Here is a 25,207-nt window from a genome sequence, read left to right on the forward strand (position 1 = left end):
TCAAAGCCTGGACTGTTATCTAGTGTGAAAGCAAGCATCTGAAATACTTCAAAATCAAAACACTTTACAAAATAAAATTTTTACTTCATGTACATTCTAAGTTTACAAAGCAGCAGTTTCAAGAACAATGACCTAAGACAACTTGCTTCACACGTATTGTTGTGTTTTCATGTTTACCTGTACTCTCATCCTGAACAGTGCATTTAAACCTTTGATATCTTCTGTGCGATTCCTTGTTCCTCCTTTCTGGTCTAAATAAAAATGTCACGAGCAGTTTAATACTCCATAAATTGAAGCTGCTGAAGTGTAGAGACAGATCCTAATTCTGCCCCCTCATTCCTGCCATCTCCATTTTAATGACAGGCTGAATGTGAAACTCAGTCCTCTTCCCTTTGCCCAGGTAAAGGATAATTTTTTCATCTATTTTACCATGTAGTCATAAGGCCAGCATGAGGGAAGGAATGGAAACTCAAGAAGCACAGACAAACAGAGGGTAAAACTGTCTTCCATAGCAGCAGGACTAATTTAGGCTAATAAGCACGTGGTTCTGAAGTCTAAGATTTGACTAGTGAATTTAAATACTTTAAATTGAACTTGCTGAAACTAATGACATTCTTCTCCAACAGTGGGAGAAAGTGTGCTTTTTACTCTAATTTTATTATTATTCACCCTAAACAGCATGTAATTCTATTACTCTAAAAGACAAATTTGATTATGTGCTAGCAGAGGTTGCCCAGAGAGGCTGAGGAGTCTTCCTGGAGATCTTCAGAAGCCACCTGGACGTGGGCATGGGCACCCTGCTCGAGCAGAGGTTGGACCAGATGCCTCCAGAGGTCCCGGCCAACCTCAACCATTCTGTGATTCAGTCATAGACACTCTCATACCTACTGACCATGAGTTTTTATTACATTATTCTGGTGGTTAGAATATCAAATCCAAGTTTTAAAAAGTGTATTTTCTAATCCAACCTTTACTGGTTTCCAATATAATAAAACATTGGTCTTAAGTACTTAAAACCATGTTCTATGTAGAATGAAATCCACGCATATACTGACTACGCTGTATTCTTAGAGCTTTTTGATATCAAACAGATTAGCTACGCTCCTCACTGTGTTTCTGTACCTTTCTTGCATTCTCTTAAGTTTTCTTTTTCTATGCCGTTTCACTCACACAAGCCAGTTCATCAGTCCCTCAGTTTGACACTTGCTGTCAGTTACCAGTCCTTCAACCAGATTTTAGAACAACCCACTCTTATTTCATTGCATACACCCTTTTTAACAACAACAATCTCACCCTCACCTGCCAATAGCCATATGTACCTTCTCACTCCTAATATTTGTTTCAACTTAGCAGAAAAAAAAATGAAGATTGGGAAAACTAAGAAATACTGTCAACTGAAATGTTTAGAATAGCTTTAACCCATGTCATGAAACACTTAAGACATTAAATTATGTCATGCTAATACTCTCCATCGATGGTGTCAGTAATACTAACACCACAACACCAACAAACATATACAAGAAAAGTCAAGGAAGTTGATCAAGACACATTATACCTGAATGGTAAGAATAGAAGAGAGTTTTAATAATGGAAAACAAAACTTACGTAGTATTGCCTAGATAGATTTGTATTTGTATTTGTTCAGCTTATGCCAAAGTAGTCCTAACGAAATCAATAAGTATGTTCACGCTTGAAAACTAAATAAAGACAGGGCACATAGTTTAGCTGAGGAACCACAAGCAAAGTACAGTTTCAAAATACCATGTCTATAGAGTAAATCAGAGAAAGTATAATCTCAGGAGTATGTCTCCCGCATTTCATCTAACATAAAGCTCTTATTTTCAAAATAATGGAAAGGCTGAATGCTGTCTCCTATCAATAACTGGTCGCCGTATATGGAAAATATATGGAAACTTTCATCATTCGTATTTACACAAATCCACACCAGATTGCCACAAAGATTTATTTTCACTAACGAGGTTTCCTTGACATAATCATATTCTCAGACTCTTAAACTGCCCACCTGGAAAGATTTAATTGTTTCAAAACATTTGCAGATTTTGATATAGTAAAGACAATAACCATGTGAGCAATTCTGGAAAGCAAACAAGCAGCCTTAACTCATCTTTTGAGAGATGCAAATGATGTACAACTTCTAGATCAAAGGTCTAATGCCTTTTAAAAATTTCTTGGCAGCCAGTATGTAAGGATACCCTATTTTAGGACTTGAATTTTAACTGGTTAATTTACTGGGGAAGAATCCTGCCACAAAAAAAAAAAAAAAAAAATCTCACTATATCTGTGCTCCAAGTAAAAATGTGAATATTTGAAAAGAGTTAAATTAATAAATATAAAGTCCCATATGATATCATCATTAATTAAATATTTATTATAGCCACAAGTCGAAAAAGACTTAATATTGCAATTGCTAAGAGAATTTTTGAGGAACTTTAATGCACCAAACTTCACTGTGATAGCAAAACCAGTCTTACATGAGATTTGTCTGTATCAAGAGTATCAATGGTTCTTGTGGTTTTGTTCCTGTTTTTATAAATCTCCACAATAAATAATAGGTTAATAACTATCAGTAATTCTTACTTGAATTATATCCTCAAAACTCACAGAAACACTGCCAGCACTAACTGCGGTTAGGGCAAAATTCTTCAGCTGCAAGGGAAAACATTTTTACAGCTAGGAATGATCTGAAACTTTTCTAATATTAAATTGTCAGAAGGGGGAGTGTGGTTTGCCCAGCCATGGCTTAACTAATTCATTTCTCTCCCTTTTAACACTCCCCAATCCCCCAAAACATCAAACTTGTCAGAAAACATTGGCCAAAGTTCAATGACTCGTTTAGAATCTTTAATTTAATCCAATTACGGAAAAAAGCTTTTTAAATTAAGAGAATAATTCTACTAGAAAGAACATTCTTTCTTCTTAAAGTTATCTATCTTCTATTCATTTACATCAGCATTTTTTCTAAAAAAAAAAAAAAAAGTAGTAATTGGAGCAAAAGCAAAAATGAATGTAGGTCTCCTGTTTCTCCTTACTGCAGAACCACAAGTTTTATCACCTTTTGCTATTGTGATAGCAGTGAATTGGGAAAAAGACCTGAGCAATTTCTTCAAGAATATATATTTTTAAAACAAGTCTAAATTCAAAGCCTATCACCACTATTTTTCCATTTGAGATATGTCAGCAACGTATTATAGTGCATTTAGCATTGCACCACAACAGATGCGTTTATCTTGCATATGCTTTAATCTTCGTATTCTTCAAATTGATTAGCTTTTCTCAGAAGCGGTTTTATAAAGATTTTACCTGATTAGCAGTATACCAAAAGACAGAAATGAAATGTGGTCCAAAATATAATGCAAATACTATGCAATCACACATTAGATTGTCAGCTAACCATATTACTTCTCCAAGAAGCAATTTTTAAACAAACAAAAAATCTAATTTCACAAATAAAGAAATAGCTTATCCCAAGGAAAATGGGAACTAAATACAAGTCAAATAATTTGGTTCTTGGAATAAACATCAGGATTAATTCTTTCTGCTTCAGGGTATATAATAAGTAGGCAAGACCTGGGAGTCACTTCCTGTATTACTTCAGAAAGATCATTTTTCTGAGATTGTCTCTGCTGAAGACAGCCTCAGAAAATCCAACCTCAGATGGCTGGCTGGACCGAGGAACCTCGCATCAAGCAGATTTACACATTCAATGTCTCCATCACTACCAGCTCTGCCACAAAATGACTGCAATGGAAGCAAGGCTCAGACTGATCACCGACTCATGTCAGGTCTGGCAGTAGTTACTCTGCACCACGGTCCCAAAGTCCAGCTTTCCTGTTTCACACCTTGTCCATGTGAGCCCTTCAGGAAAGCACTGTGAGGACGGCTTTTGTTCCCACCACAGACCAGCTGAATGCTTTATTCATATGAAAAACCTCAGGAATTTCCTGGTCTTATGAACCTTTTAGGAAAAAGAGTACTTATCACAAGAGTATGATAGACAGCCCTAGAAAAAAAAGATTGAGAACAGCACTGGAAAACCAACCTTCTGAGTAAAATCTCAGCCATACAGGCATGACAATAGCTTACCTTCTGGCTCATACAATAGCCATAAGGAACAAGCTTCTTAAACAAAGACACGGACAATAATTCATGGGCTTGAAGTTAAGACAGATGAGCACTCTAAAACAGCAGATTAAAATCCCAGAACTAAAATCAAGTTGGAGCACAGGTGATTTGGAAAGAACCTATAAAACAGAAGGCATAAACCAGATACAGGATGGGAAACGCATCCAAACGGCTGCTGCTTGCATTTATTTCTGAAAAAAACAACACCCACCTGCAGCCATCTCTGAGCAACTTGGGACCAACTAGGCAGCCTGGCGTTCATGATTCAAGGACCTCTTTAGATAAACTGTGAAAGTTACAGGAGAACTAGGGAAAAAACTCACTGATGTGGCTGTTGGTGTACCACAAATCCACATCTGATGGTCTAAAGCACTGTTAACTCACTTTGTGGAAGATAAACCACCACCATCCAGGAGCCTACATCCCCTCGTTGAACCCAGCATATTCAGGAATAAATCATAGTTTTGTGTTGACAGATGGCACAAAGATTATCGAAGAGAAACACTTCAAACATCAAAAGAGCATGGGATGTAACAACCCCTGGGACCCTAATCAGCAAAAAATGTCCTGAAGATTAGCTTGTCACCAGGAGCTTGATGAACACTAAAAAATGTTTGAACAAATGGAAAGGAATAACCCCAAACAACAACAGCTCTGATCCAGATCACTGTGCATGAACTGGAGATAATAAGGGTTCAGCAGACAGCTATGAAAAAGTAAGAGTCCCCCAACTAAGAACTGCAAACCTCCATGCGCTGCTAACAAAGATGTCAGCTAGGTCTCCATCAAATTCAAGCTTTAACATCTGTATTCATACCTGAACAAATTAAAGCTAAGACAGCAGCTCTATTTCATTTTGGGTACGAAAATTCTTTGTGCATGTCCTGGGCTGCCACAGCTTCTCTGGCACCTCCTGATGAGGGAAGCTGATACTTACGGCAGGCCTGATGGGTTTCCAACCAACCTTAGTTTCACAATGAGAAGTTGATCTCAGTAGGGAACAGAAACTCTCGAACTGTCAACCCCTTAAAGCGAGCTTCTGCGTTCAGGAGAGAAACATCTACTACCGAGACATACTCCTCTCACAAACACCATTTACCCAGGAGAGGGAGTGCCCCGGAGCGTCAAGTTCAAGAAGAAATACAGGACAGTATGTCACAAAATGCTTGGTGAGCACGTGAAAAGAACTCTAGGAGGCAAGCTCGGCAGACCTCGTGCCCCTATACACAGAGATGCTGCCTGAGACCATGCATGGAGATGCCTTTTGAAAATCTCATCTGTTTCCATGACAATGGCTGCATAACAGATTCACACATTGTCAGATAAACATAGGAAACATTTTACAGCACAAACCATCCACCCAAGAGGTCTCCTGGGTATAAGCAGACACATTCTTGAAAAGAAGCACGTCTTACACTGATAGCATGTAAGGAATCTAGCTCTGGAAACATTTTGTTTAGGTGAAAAATGTATTAACTAAAAAAAAAAAAAGGTTAATCTCACGTTAGCTTGAACCAACTTTTATTTACTCAAGTGTTCTCCCAGCTTACATCTTGATGGTGATGCTGAGGGAGTATCACTTGCTGCAGCGGTGATAGTTACTACCTTGCTTTTCAGGTTCGTAGTGATGCATCCTTCCCTCTACTCCTCAGAGGAGGCTGCAAACAGAAAACCTTCTCTTTTACATAGGGTAAGGAGCTCATAGCTGTAGATCCTACTAGCTCTTGTGATAATCCAATTAATTCTCCTCACACACAGCACAGCGGAGAACGATTCCTTGACCTCCACAGGGATCTGCTAAGCCACTACATTGCTAACCCCTTCTAGAAATGGTAGGAAGGTTACTTATTAGTTGAACCAATAAAACTCTGAATATAAAAAGAAGGAGCTACTTTTGACATTGAGAACACGAAGTACAGGTACGTGTTTTGGGAAAGGGAGAAAATTTTAATACTAGACTTGTCTGGGGAAGTGGGGATCTGCAGGACCTTGGCAATGGAGCGGGTGGTTATTATATTTGCATTACCCACTTCAACCAAGCAATGAGGCCTTTGGGGCTGAATTCTCATTGACATGCCAACTCATCCTCAAACAACTTCGTCAACACATCCTATTGATCTGGGTTAGATAAAAAAAAAAGTCTGTTATGGGATAATCCCATTCCCAAAAACTCTCCAGGATGTCACTGGATTGGATCACCCATGAGTGGCTGAGAAAGACAATTGCATTAATTTGTCTGCTAAATAACTAGAGTCCTAATGATGAATTGCTGACAGATGGGTGCCACATCCACATAAAAAGAGCAACAGACTTGTATGAAGTGCAGTCATTTTCTAACAAAAACAGGTATCATGTCCTTCCACGTGTGGAGGCAAAAAAAATAGTTGAAACCATAAAAACTGAGGGGTGGCAGACAATGGTGTGCGTGTGCAGGGGCAGGGATAAGGGGGTGGGAGGTAAACCTCCAAAACTGAACTTCCAAACTGTCAAGCACAAACCTAGCTAGCTGCAACTGGTATGAGCCGGCTGTGAATTTTGATAACATTTGAACTAAACAGAAGTGACACGTTCCAATTTTCCAGTTAATAAAGAGACATGACACAGAACCACCAGTTAGGAAGCTGATTGCATATTTCGCAGGCAGACTATTAAGATGAAGAAAAATAGGGACTTGGGAACGCAGAAAGAAGAGGGTGAAGACCCTGGGAAATTGGGGATTATTCTAGAGATCAAAGATGCATGGTGATAAATGCTAAAGAATTCTCTGGGATCACAGCTTGTAGTGCCTGAGACTCTCAAATGCAAGCAGCTACAAAACCGGTATTGACGTGGCTTTCTGCCTGATCCTCCCAGACCAGCAATGATTTCCCTGACCTGACTAAACACAACACCAGAGTGGGGAGCAAAAGAGGGCTCACATGAGATAATCAAGCACAGGTATAATTCTGATCTCCTTGACTCTGAAAGGTTTCCATATCCACTACAGGTTATTTACCGTGTCTCACCTGTGGCACCAGCACACACATCAGCTGATGACTCTACTCCTGTGCACGCTGTCATTAAATGGATGCAAGAGACTTTCGTACACTGCAGGCACCTGAGTCCTGGAACACTGACGTACAACTCTGACTCCTCTCGAGTTTGCTGTCCTCTGTGTGAGGCCACTTTAGTATCCTCTCAGCCCAGAATAAGGCATTGAGTACTACCATAAACCATGCAGAGAGAACTGAAAGAGCACCGCAATACGTGCATTGATCTGGTTTTGACATCACTGAAGGGAATTTTTCACATTGTGACAACCTGTTCGTCTAGAACACACAAAGCAGCAGAAAAAAATAAATGAAGACATTTAAAGACAGCCAAAAATTCTGAAACAAAGCAAGGAACAAGTGTAAGAAGCCATGAGCCACAGGAAAGACATTGTTTATTAAAATATGTATCTGAAAGGTCAAGCTCTGAATCATTCATTAAAAACATAAATCTGTTGAGTTTTAAGAAAGCTCTGACTGATCTGGAGCTAGCAGAATGTCTAACAGACTCAGTGAGTACATACAGTTTGAGTGAATGTCAATCTTGAGGCTGAGACACTGGAAAAGCAACTATATCAGAGGTTTCAGAGGATCGACAAACCATTCACCCCTCCTAACCATTCACTGCACTAAAGGAAAAAATAATTTCTGACTCCACTGGAACGTCAGCAATGACCACCAGCAGTGGAGAAGACTCTGTGAAGTTGCAGTCTAGACTGAAAGACTGAGTTATTGGTCACGTGCAATGGGGGGTAGCAATTTTAAGATAGGTAAAAGCTCTTGGAGACAGATGTGAAGCAATCTTCATCCTCCTCCTGAATATCTCAGACTGACTGATGTAAAATATCAATTTCTGAAAACCCAGGCAGAGCCAGCTTTATTAGTGGATTTTGTTTTGTTTTTATTACTAAGAGTGGCCACTGCAGAGCCCTGTAATCTCAATGCACTTAAACTCACCCCACAGAGTTCCTAGACAGCACTGTGTCCTTTTCCAGCCACTGACAGAGATGGTTTCTCTTACTCAGTTTTGATAAGAAAATTTAAGATTCATAATGAGTCCCAATCATACTTTACAAACAAACAAAAAATTCACAAATGAGCTAAGGAATCATGTTAAATATAAAGATCCTACACCTCATTGTGCAAATGCACTGAAGAAATAGCCTCAACTGAATCCTATCTACGCATAGCAAAAACAGGAAATCCATACCAATCTTTCCAATGATTAGCAGGATAAAAATCTCAGAGCAGCATGATTTTTGATGCATATAAAAGAGAGAAAAAGCCAAAAGGTATCTCTAGTGCCTGTCAGATATATGAATGACAGTTAATACGGTCCAGGAGAGAAAGAAAGGAAAAAAAATCCAAGAAAAAAAGTCTGGGGATTTCTAGAATTTGTGAAGAATGACCTCCCATGAACAATACAATCTCTTAAAGTATTCTCTTTTAATCTATATCCTGATTACTTCTTCCAAGGGAAATTACTTTAAATGAAATTGCACATTTTTTTCTAACTAGTTCAACACTCTGTTGGTGCCTGACCAGCAATGGTGATACTCCACGTGAACAGAAGATACTTTTCTACAGACTTAATGTAGATTTCAGGCAGTTAATATACATGACTTTTTCCTGAATTGTCTCAGCTGAGCTCTAACCTGTACGTCTCCCTCCAGTGAAGACGACAGCATTCTTTTATATCCTTAAACCTCCTAAAAGAACCATGAACGGGAGGTCAAGGTCCTTCAGTACGCACGTGAAAAAGTTCCATTTTCTGCACTGCCCTTTCTATAGATGGCAGGTTATCAGTTTACTGTTACCTTTTAAAAAGCTGCTAAAATGTGTTAAATTTCACTAGGCATCTCACGAGCTGTTGTTGTCTAGGGGAAGTCAGCACAACGGATGCATGGGTTGTTTTTTTTTTTAATGTTTATTATAGGAAACTGTAACTAACATCCACTACAGTAATAAACCAACTCATAATATTAAGCAAAAGAAAAAGGTGATGACAACAGTCAACACATCAATGGGAGCACTGAAGCAAGAAAGACAAGATTCTGGCTTAAGCCTTCTTTAAGAAGAGATATTTTACAAACATACTGACAAATTGCATGCAGTGTTTCTACACCGATATAAAGTACAAATGAAAAACAGGGCCTCATTAAAGGAAGTTCCAAACCAAAAATGCCTTACCTGAGCTATTCCACTGGGAGGGATCTTGTATGACTGCAGCTTCTGCTTCAGTAGTTCGGGCTCACTGTGGCGGAATGGGCACCCTGACAGTAAAAACAAGGAAGCTCACAAACAAGGTTGTTTACCCAGGAGTTAGCAGAGTAACACACTCAAGAGACCAACTAAACTGTTTCTAATTGTCTAACAGCTTATTAATAAAAAAGTTAATTGCCCATATGTGCAATTGCTTACTTTTTTCTTCTTTTTTTTATTTTTTTAATTAATTAGTCCACTGCATACTTAGTAGGGCACCAGACTCTCAAAAGTTACACAAAATATCTAAACATAAACAGGCCACAGTTCTCATTCTGTGACAGGAAAAGAGATTTTTAGTTCTTTACTGACAACGATAGCACTGGTACATTTAAGAGCTGTGAAAAAAAAAAAAAAACAGAAAAGACAATGATAGTTAACTTGTCTTTAAAGCACAGTTCCTTCTAAAATATTACTTTAGAAAGTTCCACCACCTTGAATAACAGTTTATTGTTTTTTTTTTTTTTTGTCCCAGAATTAGTTCTGAGCGACAATTGAAGAAATAACTAGAATAATAACACTAATAACACTGCTGCAGCTTTTCCTGGTTTACTCACACCAAGATAGGAAGTTTTAAAGTACCCCAACAAGCTTAGGAATTTCTGTTCAATTTAATCCATATCTTAGAACCCCTCCAATTGCTTACCTTTTATAACATCTATATATTTAAAGTCTCCTTGCACCATGCAACACAATACATATAGAGCCAAAAGCTATCAAATGCAATGTAAAGAGAACACTTGAAGACCTTGATCTTGAAAACAAATACATAATTTAAGAGGTTACAGGAGTAACATGACAGACACAATACTCAAATTTGTCAGATACTTTGCCAGATAATTTGCCAATGGAAAACTATAATGTTTATGGAAAACATGATTTTACTCTGAAGCAAGAGTTTCAAGAAGTAAATTCCAACTGTAAATTCTGTTTGAGTAAGGACACAAGTTTTATAAAAGTGATTTTTCAAATTACTTCAGTATAAACGATATTTGAGCCTAATACTACGTACCCTATAAAATCACTATTATGACCTCTGTTTGTAAAAGGATAAACAATGCAGTTTAGCATTACAAATGATAGCAGAACAAATTGCTTAAGTATTCATTTCTTCAAAATGTTGGAAAACATTGCAAATTCAGTCCTTCTTAGGCTTCCCTTTGCAGTATCTAATGTTGCCTGGGATGTGTATATAAGCCATCACTTCTACAGTGATAACTTTAATGCTGACAGTCCCTAAGAGTTACAAATATTAATACTGGGTCATTTATAAATTTACACTATCCTACAACTAGAAATGAAGAATCCAGAAGAGCCCTGAATGCCCTAAAATTCCGAAAACCAAATTAATTAATATAAGTAGAACAAAGTTGCCAGGTTGAAAGCACAGCTTTAAAGGAATTTAACTTTTTTTTCTGGCACACAAAGCAGGAAGAAGGGTAGTGAAGGAAAAAGAATTAAGAGTACAAAACAGAACTTCTGTTGACTGATACCATTAAGCAAGTAAGACTAATCACAAGAGTAACAGAGAACAGCAGTGACTATCTTGGTTAGTAGTCCAAACTCACTACCGCTGGAAAAAAATGAAATCCATTTGACTCTCTTCTTTAGCCAAAGAAAAGGCTAAAGATTTCCTTTTCTCTTTGTTTTGAGAACTCACCATGATAATCGCCTTGACTCGGTGGATTGGACATGATAATCTTCATGCAGCTGTACGGGGTATAATCCGTTCTCCTTCCTTCTTTCCCATAGCTGTGGCGAATGCTGTAAGCATATCCTTTGTCAAACTAAAAAAAAAAAAAAAAAAAGTATATATACTTATATCCTGTTCCAGGTTCCTCACTCTGCATATAGAAATGCTGGATTATGAAGTCAATCCTCCAAACCTACTCAAATTGGGAAAAATTAAAACAAGATTTGTTTGCTGCTAGCTTTGATTTTTATATTACATGAAGCCACATATACACATCATACTCATCAGAAGAAAGATAAGAATTAAGATCTTTCAAGCTGAGGCAGTAATCATTAAAGATGATTTAAAGATCAAAATTCTGAACCCGAAGACGTTAGTAAATGGTGAAGACATGGCAACTAAAAACCTTTCATAAATGGCCATAAAATAATTGTTTTATCATGGAAAAATAATAGAAATTCAGATTTCCTTACTCAGGTTCACATTCCTGTTCCCCCAAAGCATAATGCTTCACCTATACTTTGTTTCAGCACTAGTTCAGTTTGTTAGAGTCTAAAATTAAGAGTACTTGCTTGAGAAAAACAAATTTTTAGCATATCTTTTGTCCCAAAATCAACTCTCAACTCATACCAACTCCTGAAATAAAATTAAAAGTTCTAAAGAAATATAGGGGTAAACAAACATTTATCTTGACAGCCAAGTACGTTGCTCTCAGTATATCATTTTAGGTAGGTCCTGTGAAGACTCAATAACACAAGCTCATGCTATTTTACATATGGCCGTAGCTGACGTAGGATCTGTGGTAGAATCAGAATAATTTCACACACGGTTTCCAGGAAGCTTTATTAGCTACTGTGAGCCACCAAGGAACATCTGTTCAAATACACACTCCTAAAGGAACTAAAGTACAAGTTAGAGACTTCTCGTTAGCAACTTTTTTTTTTTTACAGGATTTTGCCCAAAGTATCACAAAATAGTTCTTAAAAAATAAATAGGATGAAATAATGAAGCTCTGTGTGCAGAATTCACTTCTGCCTCTCAAAAAAGCCTCCTTCTGCCTCCTCAAAAAAGCTACAATACATAAAAGAACAACTGTGCTCTTTAATGCTCCAGCATTAACTTTACATTTAATTCAGACACAGAACTTCACAAACACAATTCCCATAACAACTTGTTTTCTTGTCAAAAACAACTTAAAAACCATTTTAACTCCAATATTTTACTAACGTAGGTCAATACAGACAAAAATTATTCAAGCACATAACTGGTTAACTCTGTTTATTTAACAGATAAGAGCAATTCCCTGCTTGGTCTGTGGATTTCCAGTGGTAATTCAGAATATTCAGACATCTGTGAAATTCTCTTGACCTGCTAAAACTCATAAAAATAGAAAAGAAGAGGTATGTATGCTTTTCTTAATATAATATTTGAATGCTTTTGACAAAATCTAACTATATATGATGGAAAACCTATAACGTAATACAGAAATATATAATAAATATGTTGAAACATATACACAACCTTTGAGGATAAAAAACCTAAGTTGCACTTGATTTTGGGTGGGTAAAAAAAGGAACTTCTTTACCTAGGCATTGCTGTAGTCGAGTTACTATAACAATATACAGCACTCATTCCAAATCAGGCTTAAGGCATCCAAACCACTGAACAAACTAATTAATCCTCACTATACATTTGACAAAGTGACTTTATTTTAAAAGAGCACCAAAAACCACTGATATATCAAATACATAACGTTGTGTTTTCCAGCACAGCCAAGGCAGGCTGCAGCACGTAGGGATATCCCATCTAGTCAACCTTTCTATCCAGGGGAGAAATTTTTGCTTACGGTGAAGCGCTGGGTTTACCAACAGTAATTATTGAGGCAGAAGAGGAAGGCTGTAGGAGGATGTGCTGTAGGCATGTGCATGCCCTCAGGAAGGGCAGGTGCAGGAGGACTCCCTCACCTTAGCAGTGCAAGCAGCAGCTGCTGGCTGAGTGCTGCTGCTCCTGCAGGAGCTGCAAAAGCAAAATACAGCCTTTGCAGCTGGCAGCTTCAGGAAAGCCTAATACAGCAAAAGACAGCATTATGATGGTGAAAACGTGATGTTAGCACTTACATACGTGCATATACACTTAGATATAAATACACACATGCTACTACATATGTATCACTGCAGGAAACCTCATTGGGAGCTGGGAATTGGTATACTTACTCTTTCAAAACTCCTGAAAAGCAGCAAATATCAGACACAAAGATGTGCACGTTTTAATTCCCAACCTCTGAGAGAATCTGTTAAGCTAAATGTCAAGTTTGTGATCACACAACCACATATTCTTCCATCCAGAAACTCTGGAACCTTTCCGCTTTCTTTGCAAAGATTGGATGAATGCACGTTTCATTTGCTTAACACAGGGTATTTGAGTAAGCAAAGCAGATATGTTTTTGTAAGGCAAAAGCAAATCTTGCCTGCTTCCGGATGTATTGCTTAGTTTGCCAGAAAATTAACAACCCTCTAACAGCGCTGTATACTAAAATCTCGAGCTATACTTTTCACATCACTTGTCTTAATGCCCACAGAAACTACTTTTACTACCTAACTCATTATTTTATGCTGAGAAGCAGCTTTTGCGGTAAATAGAAACAACAACTACATAATAACACAACATGGCCTTGGGACAGGTTGGGGATTTTCTCATTGCTTTCTTGTAACCCTGTTCGGATCTTTTGAGGCCATTTGATATCAGTTTCATTACACCTATATGTGCTTTGGGCCAGGGTTACTTTTATTTTTTAGTAATATTATAGTAGAATAGTAATTGGAAAATTAAAATGTATAGAAATACACATAGCATGTGAAGCTTAAGATATCAGAAGACTGAGTCATTTACTTATGCAGGTGAGAATCCTCTCGGTGCTGAACAGAGCGACATAAAATGCTTTTTAAAAAAGGCAACTTTATAAATCTCATTTTATTTTGCCATTGTAATCGTGCCACTTTTTTAATGGAAACGCTAGTGATAAGAAAAAGAGAAAGAAAATGTGCAAAGACATTTTTGCTTGCTTTTTTTTCAGTAGCGGCCATTCTTCTGAAATTAATGCTGTAATGGTAACGGGCAACTGCTGGCAATGCTCAATCTCTTGAATTCATTACAAACTGCTTAAAATAAGTATTGTTCTAAAACTATTTTTAAATTTCAGAGAACGCAAAGTATTTTTGTGGCTACTTGGCAGATGTAAAGCTGTCCAACACCAATATCGTACTTCTTGATCCACCTTTACTATGTGACACTCCTGGAATTAACCACAAGCACCTCAGTGCTCCTGAACAGCCCCTTTCAATATCCATCCTCCACTCTACAGAGCCTTCACGTGCAAACCAGTTGTTTCTCTGAAGGAGAAGGAATCTGTCCCATAGCAATGGCTGGCAAATCTACTTCTTGTCTGTAAGAGAAGACAATTGATAGTGACAAACACTTGCCCAACTGTGCACTTGCTTATGCACATTCATAACTGTCACCTGTCCTCAGAGCCTTTGCAGCAGCACAGGGAAGGAAAGAAATGAGAAGGCAAAGGAATTGTCCCTTCCTATTTATTCCAAACCCCCAAACAGATGCTGTACGATGCTCCCAGTTCCTTCAACAAAACAGGGTATGTGCAGAACACACCGTGCATGTCAGTGTTTGCAGGGTCATTCTAATTGCTTATAGATAACTCATTTTTAAACTATTTCAGAAATAAACATGCCAAAATTGTAAAGCTACTATTACGGTACAGACCAAGTACGCAATCTACCAAAAGGTCATTATGACAGAAAACTATGAAAGGCGAAAACTCAAAGTGATTTGAAAAACCACTTTTTTAGTGATGGCCCTATAAAAACTCTCAAGGTTTTTATTGAAGCCTGAGATGAAGTTGCTCGACAATAATGACGCTGCACAAGTGGGTACATCACCTCCTACTGTGTGACAGTTTCCACCGAGACAAAAGAAACAACAGAGCAGTAACACTGAAGTAACACTGTTATATTATCGAGTAACTACATACACTAGACCACCTACTGTTGGGTATTACTTTAGAATGGGGATTCTCTGCAACTTTTTACAGTATGGCCCACAATTCAACTACCTAAACTATTTTTTCCTCTATTTAGTTTACTTAGCCCTGAGCTTTCCAAAATCTGCAAGGCATTTGTGATTTATTTCCAAGTGCTGGGTCGATGGGTCATGGTTTTAGTGGCAGAGGAAGCAATCGAGAAGTATGTCTCATTTAAATAGCAAACTGCTTCACCCTAAAGCCAAGAAGACGAACCAAAGACAACCTTTATCAAATTTGTCACTTTGGTGCTGGCATGCACAAACCTCTGGATTAACAGCTGCATGCATTTATTTATTTATTTTTAATTTCAGAAGAGTGCAAATCAATTGCCTGATGTTTAACTCGTTTCCTAAGATATAAAAATTTCTGGGGACAGCTCTTCTCTCTAGACATAGCTGTAGGATGCATGTGATGTCTGGTCTGAGATAAAGCTGCCCACCTATGTTCTGCAGTGCATGTTTTTATGCATCAGTATTTGTTGTGATGAGCTGTGGTATCCAGTGTATGGTGCTGAATGATCATACCAGGCATCCTAACACAAGTGACTCTGAAACATTCTTAGACTTCTTCCTACAGGAAAGTAAGCTCTTAGCACTGATGGGCAAGGCTAAACCCATGGTCCACAAGCCAGAATCCAGGAGGCTGGAGGACATTTCACTGGGGGTGTGTGTGTAATACAGCAAGGAACTCACATTTTGCTTTCATGTTGTATATTTACAGAGGCATCAGACTAAGGCAGATGAATTTGCCTTAAAACTGTTAGTTAAGGCATCCATGCTGTATTAGATTTCCTACACGAGAAGATCTGTATGTTTTAAGTTAAGGTATAAACAAGGTATATGTAAGATGATAAAAACCTGATTTTATATATATATATATATATATATATATATATATACACACACACACACATACACAAACTACAAGTTTGCAACTGGTAAAGCCTAATATCAGATTCCTATGTTCTAGGTAAGAATTTATGGAAATGTTATTTTCATTAGGTTTGATCACATAAACATGAGATACCAGGGTGTGGAATGGCAATGTCCATCATACAGACCATATGGCAGGTACACACTTTCCTTTGAAGAAAAGCTTTGTTAAAACAAAACAGAGAAGCATGGCTCACGTGTGCCTTAGTTATCAATTAGATACAACTGAAGACAACTTCAAAAGAGCAGAACAATTATATACAACACTTGCAAAGCATTTCAGCCACTGCAGAGTAAGTATCATGTCATAACCGCAAGTTACTTGGCTTATGTCACTTGTCATATTTGCATTAAGAATATCCAGAAATAGCACAAAGTCCTCCATAAATGTTGTCATTTGCAAACTAGGTTACCAATTCAGGTATTCAGCATGCATATTAATACGAGAAATAATTTGCTGACAGGTGTTCCGAGCACTGCATGCTCATGTTCACACTTCAGCAAAACTTTCATGTTTCAGTTTAACTACTTCTATATACTCATGTGAGTCTTTATGAGTTTATTCCTTAAAGTCCTGGGATATTTATTTATTTAAAAATCTCACAACTAAGCAAAATGACCGCAGCAATTTTGTCTGGCTTCTTGGCTGACCACCAGATTAGTTCCAGCTCTGCAAAATTCGAAGTAGTAATGCTGTTAAACCATTTTGTTAAGCAGCCGTTGGGTAACTTCTTGTCTAAAATTGTTGAGCCCGTATGGATAACAGCTTCAAATTCATAAATTTATCGCACAAACTTGTGTATCTTGTGAAATAATTGATTCACTTTTCATCCATTCCCTAGGCAGTCACTCAAATCATTACTGTTGACGCTGCTTAGCTGGCACATCTTTGTCCCTTTTTTTTTTTTTTTTTTCTTTAAGCTCATTCTTAAAATAACCTCAATTTGAGGTTATCTTTTCCCAGGCATGGCTTTCATTTAGGAACATAAATAGGTATTTCGCCATCTGCCAACTACAGAAAGGTTCCATTTATGCTAAATTCTCAACCTGTAGCGCAATTTCTATGCTTTAAGGTACAGATCAGAAACCTCAGCTAAAATTGAGCTGGAAATTTTGAATATGCTGTGAGGCAGTCATTACAGATTGATTCACATCAAGTACGAGACCCCTCTTCCCCTCCCATTTCAGGTTTTCCATATCTGATGAGGCAAGAAATGCTCTGCCCTGGAGGTGCCTTCATCTGCTAGAAGGAAATCAAGAAGTTTACGATCAATTAAATTCCTTGTGTAGTGCCTATGAGTGTAAGCTGCATGACTCATGAACTAGTTTTTGGGCTACCCCAGGCTACTCAGGCAAAGATATGTCCATGCAGTCTTTTTAGCAGTAATCTAAGTTTGCTTTAACAACTTAGCTAAACATATGCTACTGAACATAGAGGTGTAAGCTCTTTGCTAATGTAAATGAAATAACCACAATAAGAAATAATGTCGTTTGTGAATTAAAATTAAGAAAATAGGAAAATAAAAATAACAAAAAATCAAATTATAAAATGATAATTAACGCTAAACAGTTAGTGGTAAGTTTTGTTCTTTGTTTTTAAATAGAAAACATTAAATAAATCTTATTTTAAACATGAATGAATCTGCTGTATTAAAATGGCAGTATCTGACAGCACCACCACAGATAACATGCTCTTCTTAAGCATCTATAAAAATACATTGTACTATACATCAGTACAACGTATAGTACCAATACATTCAAACAAATGAACACTCAATAAACCTCATTATTATATTTTTTTTTTTAATCAGCAGATTTCTGTAGGCCGTTCCCTGTGTTTTAAAAGGAACTCTCAAGTCCTTTTAATATTAGAGAACAATCCTGAATCAGTTACCAAATATTTACTCCACAAAAGGCTTATTTAAGAAAGCTTAAAATGGGATGAAAAATAATCCCTTCTTTTTATGAAAGGATTTTATCTTTCTGTCGGACAGAATTTACCACAGCATTTTGTGTGTACACTTATGTTTTATGTGGCTATATATTAACCATGTCTCAAAACACAAAGGTTTTCCAACCTACAAAGAGCAATGACAGGTCTCTCTTTCCTAGGTCCTGTACAAGCTGTAGTCCTGGCCCAAGGCTGAGCTGTCTGAAAGGATGTGAGAAACCACTGGTCATGACGTGAGAAATATATGAACATAATTATGTGTTTATAAACATATAGATAAATATAAATACTTCCTGAATATCAGAAAAAAATCAGAAGGTAACAAATCTTACAGTGACTTCACTGGTGGTTAAAGCAGAGCTACATAATAGCCAAATATCACAGTTGACTGAAGTATTGGGGACCTTCTGGGGAGCAGAATGTCTCAAAGCCAGCAGCACCCACATAGCCACATCCATCGTACCACATGAGGCTGAGATCATCTATGTAGTTCCACCAGAAACTTCACATTTTGGTAGCTAAATGGAGGCTAGTGTAATTAGGGATGCTTTGTTTGTGAGGGTGAAGGTGGTAAAAGGGAGCAGCTGAAGAAAATTTGTGTGTTTCATCTTTTATACAAAAATAAGCTTCTAAATCAAGGGAATCCATTCAGTTACAGAAAAAAAAAAAAACACTTTTCCAGTACTCCATGATTTACAAGCACAGCAATGCCATTCACTGATTTTTCTGATGTTCTTTCAATCAGTGTTTCTTGCATTTTGATGTTCAGAGATGTCAGCTGACGGAATTTCTGAGTGTTTCTTTCAGCAGAAGGTAAGCAGTAAACCAAGAGCATTGTTAATTTTATCGGAAGTGGTCATCAGAGAATAATCTTCCCCAAAACACTCCATGGCAGAGAACACAGAAAGCATTATCACTGGAAGAGATGTAAGCCTTGAGAGACTGCAAAGCGGACAGAAATGTGGCATGTAAAAAGGCCGAAGCAAGTTAAAGCGAAGTAGAATAGTAGCTGACTTGGTGTGCATCTATAGGAATAAGATCCAGCTCCAGACATCTAAATCCAGACATCTCCCATTGCTGTCGATGGAGGTCGATGCAATCAGGAGCCTGGGGAGCAATTCGATTCACCCTACCCTAGGCACCCAGAGGCTCATTAAATGAATCATCTCCAGACACCACTGACCGTATTGGCTAGATCCCTATTGATCATAATGGCAGCTTAGGATCCTAGTGTAAAGAATACCTATACCAAGGAAAAAATAAATTCAGCAAGTTTCTATCACAACTAGGAGAAATCCATACTTACATGTATACCGCTGTAGCACGTATTACAGGTTTTAGAAGAAGATGGATGAAGGGCCAGGGCCCCTCGCAAAGTCTAAAAACTGAATTCCTACTGCTCATCCAAGCTCTACCAGTGCTCTATAATCAACAGCGCTTTTTTTTATTATTATTATTATTATTTATGTTTTACTTAAGCATAGTAAACACGTAAAGCATTTAGTCTCATATAGCTCATGATTTCTTATAACATATACTGTGACCTGGATGAGCACATACAATAAAAACTTTAACTTTTAGGGAAGAAATGGTGAAGAGAACAGATTTTTTTTTTTGTAGATCTGTCAGCACAGAGCCACATTGCCATTCTGTGAGGAATCCTGAAAGGTGTCCAAATGGATTCTCTTTCTGAACGGGTTATAAGACAGGCCAGAAGTAAAACGCAGGACTGGGACAGGAGGTTCAGACTGCACTCTGACAGAGGGAATATTCCCAGTAGCCTGTCAGAACACTTTAAAGCTGGGGATGAGAAGGCGTTCGGCAGAGCAGACTGCACTCACTATGCCAGCATGGCAGCCAAGCAGACCTCAGAAGAGATTCAGAGGAGAGCCACTACTCTCAGCTCCAGCCAGCACCCAAGATATCTGGAGTGTCCTTCTGCTTCACAGAGAATAGTCCAACGTGGATACTGAACAAAAAGTTAGCATTTAACGCAAAATGTGTGGCAAGCTCCTTTGTTCTAATAATAATTTCAGGAAGGAGAAAGAGCATACCAGAAAGCAAAGTCTCCCAAGCAGCCACACCACAAACTGGAACTTTACAAGGTTATGATGACTCCCAGAGTGTGAGGATAACAAAAAACAACTCACAAATGAGAGAAGCTTTGAGGAAAAGCTGTCTCAGCCACTCCAGTCAATCAAAATTGACAGGATAAGATATTACTGAATTACTTCATTAAATTATTACCGGATTTCCTTGCAAGCATCCTTGCGGTACAGCAATCAAATCTTTTATATATCTACGCTCTTTATGTCTTATGTTTTAGGAATCCTTTACATATGTACACTCAGACCAGAAAGATATCAGAAGACAACTTCCGAACTGGCTGACAAAGACACACAAGAAGCAATGCAAAATGAAAGTGTGCTCTCTTCATTGATCATGAGATTGAGTGGTACGTTGCTGCTACCATCGAGTAAAAACAAGCCTGCCAGCAAAGCAGTGCTCATTCATTAGAAATCTATGAGTGACCCAATCAAGTGATATGCAAGAAAACCTAGGAGACTGAATGTTACTGTAAGCCTCAGATCTGCCAAAGCGGCAGCAGCAAGATCCAGTGCCTTGGGATGGAGAATATCCTTTCTGTCAACCCAAGTAACAAAGTTATCAAAACGTGCTACAGCTGTGGCAAAAAATAAATAAAAAAATGCAACCCACATCTTTGCAGTTACTGTTATACCTCTTAGACATGGACAATAGCATCAGAACAGAAGGGCATCATATGCTCAAACACGTAACATCCCAAGATACCAGCAAATCCCTAGTATAAGCACACATTACAAAAATGGGGAAAAAAATCAAATAATTCTTAAAACTATGAGGAAGCTAACTACCGACTGTGTTTCCTCAGATAGATATGTAAGCCTTATGTCTACCCTTGCAACATGTAGGCTTACCTTTTTTTTTTTATAGAGACATAAAAGACTGAGAAAAACAAGGGGCTTAGAGATTTGCTATTTGCCAGCCCTTCTGAGCAGATTAAACCAGCCATCAGAGCCCTCCAAACAGCACGGTTTGGCTCAACAATGCGGGCATTCTCCCTGTGAAAACAGATTCCTTTACTAGCAGGACACCAAAAGACAAAAATCACATATAAGATGATGATCAAAGGAGACTGAAGTGTTCAAAACCACCGATGTTAGTCCTTACTGTCATAAGCAGCACAACTGCTTACATATACAAACCTCTCTCTCGTCTATCTGATGTGCAAAGCATTGGAACCAAGAGCTGAACTCTAGACTTTGCGGGACAATTTGGTGCATTGACTGACAGAAGAAAGCTTGTTTTAAACCACTCACGACTATTTTTCCATCCTTTTATTTTGTTAATTCATCATTCATTAAAAGATGACTTGACTACAGAGAAAAATGCAAACGGAAAGGTAAAGAAACTCTACTGACAGACTGCTCTGAAGTGTTTCAGAAGCAACATACATCTGATTTCTTAGTGCCTGCTTCAAGGTCCTACAAACAGGAGAATACAATTTCTTGGAAATAACTAAAGTACAGGAAAGACAGCCTAATTACTGTAACACAGCTAAAAAAAAAAACAGCCTTTCTTTTTAAACAAAACTATTTCCTCACTGTTATTGGCCCAGTTCTCAAGCCTTAAGACTAACTCCAATAAAATCCATCAGAAAAAAATAGGAATTTAAATCCAAATTTACACCAAATCCAAAGGAATATGGACTATAGAAAGACCACTAGCTTCTGTTCCCCTATGTACAGGGGGTTAAAAAGTACATATATTCGAGAGAAACACTGTGTTTTCCTTGCTGTATGAGTGGACTACAGAAGGGACACAACAGGAAAAGCCAGAGCATAACACGTTATGCAGAATTTTGCTTTTCAGCTAAACAGCACTGTACATTACAATATCAAATCAGTGTCTTACTTTCAAGAAGTAGTAACCTCTCTCATCTTGAAATATCCTGATCCTAGTAATTTACCTTTCTCAGACTGATATAGAAAATTTCTGAAACATAAATAGTGCACAGCACAAGTCACATTTAAAAGAACTGTCTTGTCTTTATTCATGAGCTTCATTACATTTCAGAAGACACAAGGCACAATTGTTAAATCAATCCTGAAAGTAAAAAATACCTTCTTATTTACATCTAAGCTTATGTGGTATATCAGCAGATTGCACACTGGATACGTACAACACGCTGCTTTTCATGATGACTGAATAGGAAACACAGCCACGATTTGCTGGTTGAATACAGACGTATGGAATATGACAGTTATGTGATGTTACAGCAATGACGTGGACATTATCAGACGAGACGGTACACAGGACTCTGGCTTTTGTTTTGGAAGCCAATATATACAATTACAGCAAAACTGAACATCTAATAAAATGATTTTAAATTAGTTTCAAGCAATTATATCAAGATTAATAAAATACTCTACCAAACCAGTATTTTTCTGTTCAAAAAACCACAGGAACACAACTGGAAGAGATCTGGCATGTCACTCAGTTCCTCCTGGACATTAATAAGAAGATACAGGTGAATAGATTTGCATCTCAAAAGACATGAATGTCTGTCTCAGAAATTGGGGTAAACAGCCAGAAAGGCTCAATGCATTACGGAAACATGCAGCAGGTATTTTTCAGCCGATTGCTCTAAAGATAAAGCTGTACTGTTAGGAAGGTATTCAAGACAGCCTGCCAAAGAACTTACTTAGTGATACTCGGATATTTCACAATCACTGAACTTATGGCAACCAGACAGACAGATCTATCACTTTCCTTGAAATGTCACCGACGTACTAACTTGCTGCTGCTGTAATGGCTAATCAGATGGAATCCTCTTCTAACAAGTACACAGTCTTTCTACAGTGATAATAAAGCACAGGTCTGACAAGTGGTTTGAGGCTACAAAATCTCAGAAAATTAAAAGTCTGGTTTTAACATCCATTTCTATTCACACAATTCAGAAAAGATAACACAGTAGGGACAGAAATGCCCCAAAATGTTTATTCCCTGGAAATATGTCAAAAAGACCGGATTTGGTTCTAAATTAGTTTTAGTACAGGAAAGATTTTTGTTGCTTTCATTCTTGTCAGTGCAGGAACTGTATCACTAACCTGTTCACATGCTAGATTAGCAAATAATCTAGCAAATAATTTCAGTGCCTAATAGGTAATAAAGAAAACCAACCCTATCCCTCTTTACAGTAGAAAGACCAATTAAAAAAAACACTATGCCAGTAGAATAATTAGTATCCTGAAATTACATTCTTCTCTGCCCCTAGGACATGCCACAGGCTGAAAGACAATCTGAAGTTTTCCCTTGTAATGTAAGTTAAATGATGAAAACTGAAAAGCAGAAGTAAGGTGGATACGTTTTTAACAGATTAAAAAAAAATACTTTAAATTGAGCAATCACAGGAAAATGTCACCATACCTTTGGCCTCACAAGAAAGACTGAAAAATGTTAGTTTTAAAAGAATTAAATTAAGATACCTGGTAGCATCTCCAAAAAGTATTTTGTTTTCTAGTATATCCTCATCAGTCATGATCTTTTTGAATACCATCCGTGAAACAAAAATATGCTGAAAAATAATGTATTTTTGTACCAGCTCCACTTCACTTGAGCGTATTGCCTTAAAATTTTTAATTTATTACACAAATTTATTTATTTCTAAATTGTTGTTTTTTTAAACAAAGACTGTGTAAAAAAATACTGCCATAAAAAAGACATGTTAAATATAAAATGACAAATAATGAATCAGATTCTTGTCAATATTCAGTTAGCTTAGACAACCTTAGGGTACACCAATGTGCTGATGAGTAATTTAAGGCCTGAGTAAAGCAAGTTTCAGAGGAAAACACACAGAAGCATGATTGAGTTTAATATGCTTCTACGTTTGCTACAGGGCATAATTAAAACTACATCTCTCTCTCAAATCTACATAATTATGTCCCAAAGACACCTTCCCTTTAGTATCCGTAACTTTATTGTTAAACCAGGAAAGTCCTTAGGTTTAAAAGGTCACACAGTAATGTTTAAAATACACCCTTAAAAGGGTTCAAAAGAACCAAAGAAGTCAGCTTTTTGTTTGGATCTATTCCTTTTAGTGTTCACAAGTCCAAATACACAGTAGGCAAAACAAAAGTTTACTGCACCTTGAAAAAAAACAACACCAAGTGAGGTTGCAGGCTATTCCCCATCAAAGGTACAGGGAATTGACACAACAGCTACCACTGGGAAAAACGAAATTGAAGGTGGCTAATTTTGGAAACATCAGTAACTCCTTTAACTGATATGAAAATGAGCCATTAATTCACTAGGGGGACTGTCCCATTACCAGTGTATATCCCAACAGCAAATTTAATAACATCAAGGCTAACTAGTTCAATTTAATAGTACACCACCATGCACCACTTACCCTGTATGGCCATTCTTACTGGAATTTTAAAAACTTCTGAATGTAATTGAATCATGTACCATTCATATATATCGATATATGTATATAAAAGTCATTATATATAGATATATTCATGTATATAGTGTTAGTTGTAGGTTAACAGTTCAGTGATGAGCACATACGTTATATACTGGCAGGAATGGTGAAAGATTGATTACTTTCATCTTGCTTTGCTGAAATAAGCGGTGGGACTTTCCTACCATGTATCACAAAAGCTATACAGGGCTTAGACACCTAATTTTATATTCATGTCTCATTTCTCATCAACTGACTTCTTATATGTCAGCCGCAGCTATGACGTACTTCGTTTAGTTGCTCAATTTGAAAAAAAAAAAAAAAAAGTAAAAGACTAAGAGAGAGAGAGCCACAGAACCCATCTGTATTACTAGTTTAATAAAAAGGTCAGAGCAGCAATACCTACAAGCTTGCATATATTTGTGTGAGGGTTGTGAACAACGTAGACGTTACTGTTAAATTCCTTTGCAGCAAAGTCAGGATTTCTTATACATGTATGTCAGAAAAACAGACACTGTATCAATGGCTTTGCATTATCTGAATTACGACTCGTGCATTCAGTAAGCATGTAGTAATGTCCATAAATGCAACCA

The 25,207-nt window shown here is 37.5% G+C and overlaps 1 protein-coding gene across 2 annotated transcripts in view; it reads right to left on the reverse strand.

Annotated features, from left to right (window-relative positions):
* The window catches only part of PRIM2 (DNA primase subunit 2), a 107,875-nt gene that overhangs the window by 12,063 nt on the left and 70,605 nt on the right, over positions 1–25,207 (reverse strand). For both annotated transcript variants that reach the window (XM_068678287.1, XM_068678286.1), the window contains exons 11-12: positions 11,095–11,221; positions 9,363–9,445 (exon numbers count right to left, since the gene is read on the reverse strand). In XM_068678287.1, coding sequence (XP_068534388.1) covers positions 9,363–9,445; positions 11,095–11,221 — 210 coding nt within the window. The remainder of the gene's footprint in view (positions 1–9,362; positions 9,446–11,094; positions 11,222–25,207) is intronic.

The sequence above is a fragment of the Anas acuta genome, chromosome 3, assembly GCF_963932015.1.
Source record: "Anas acuta chromosome 3, bAnaAcu1.1, whole genome shotgun sequence".
NCBI classification, from domain to species: domain Eukaryota; kingdom Metazoa; phylum Chordata; class Aves; order Anseriformes; family Anatidae; genus Anas; species Anas acuta.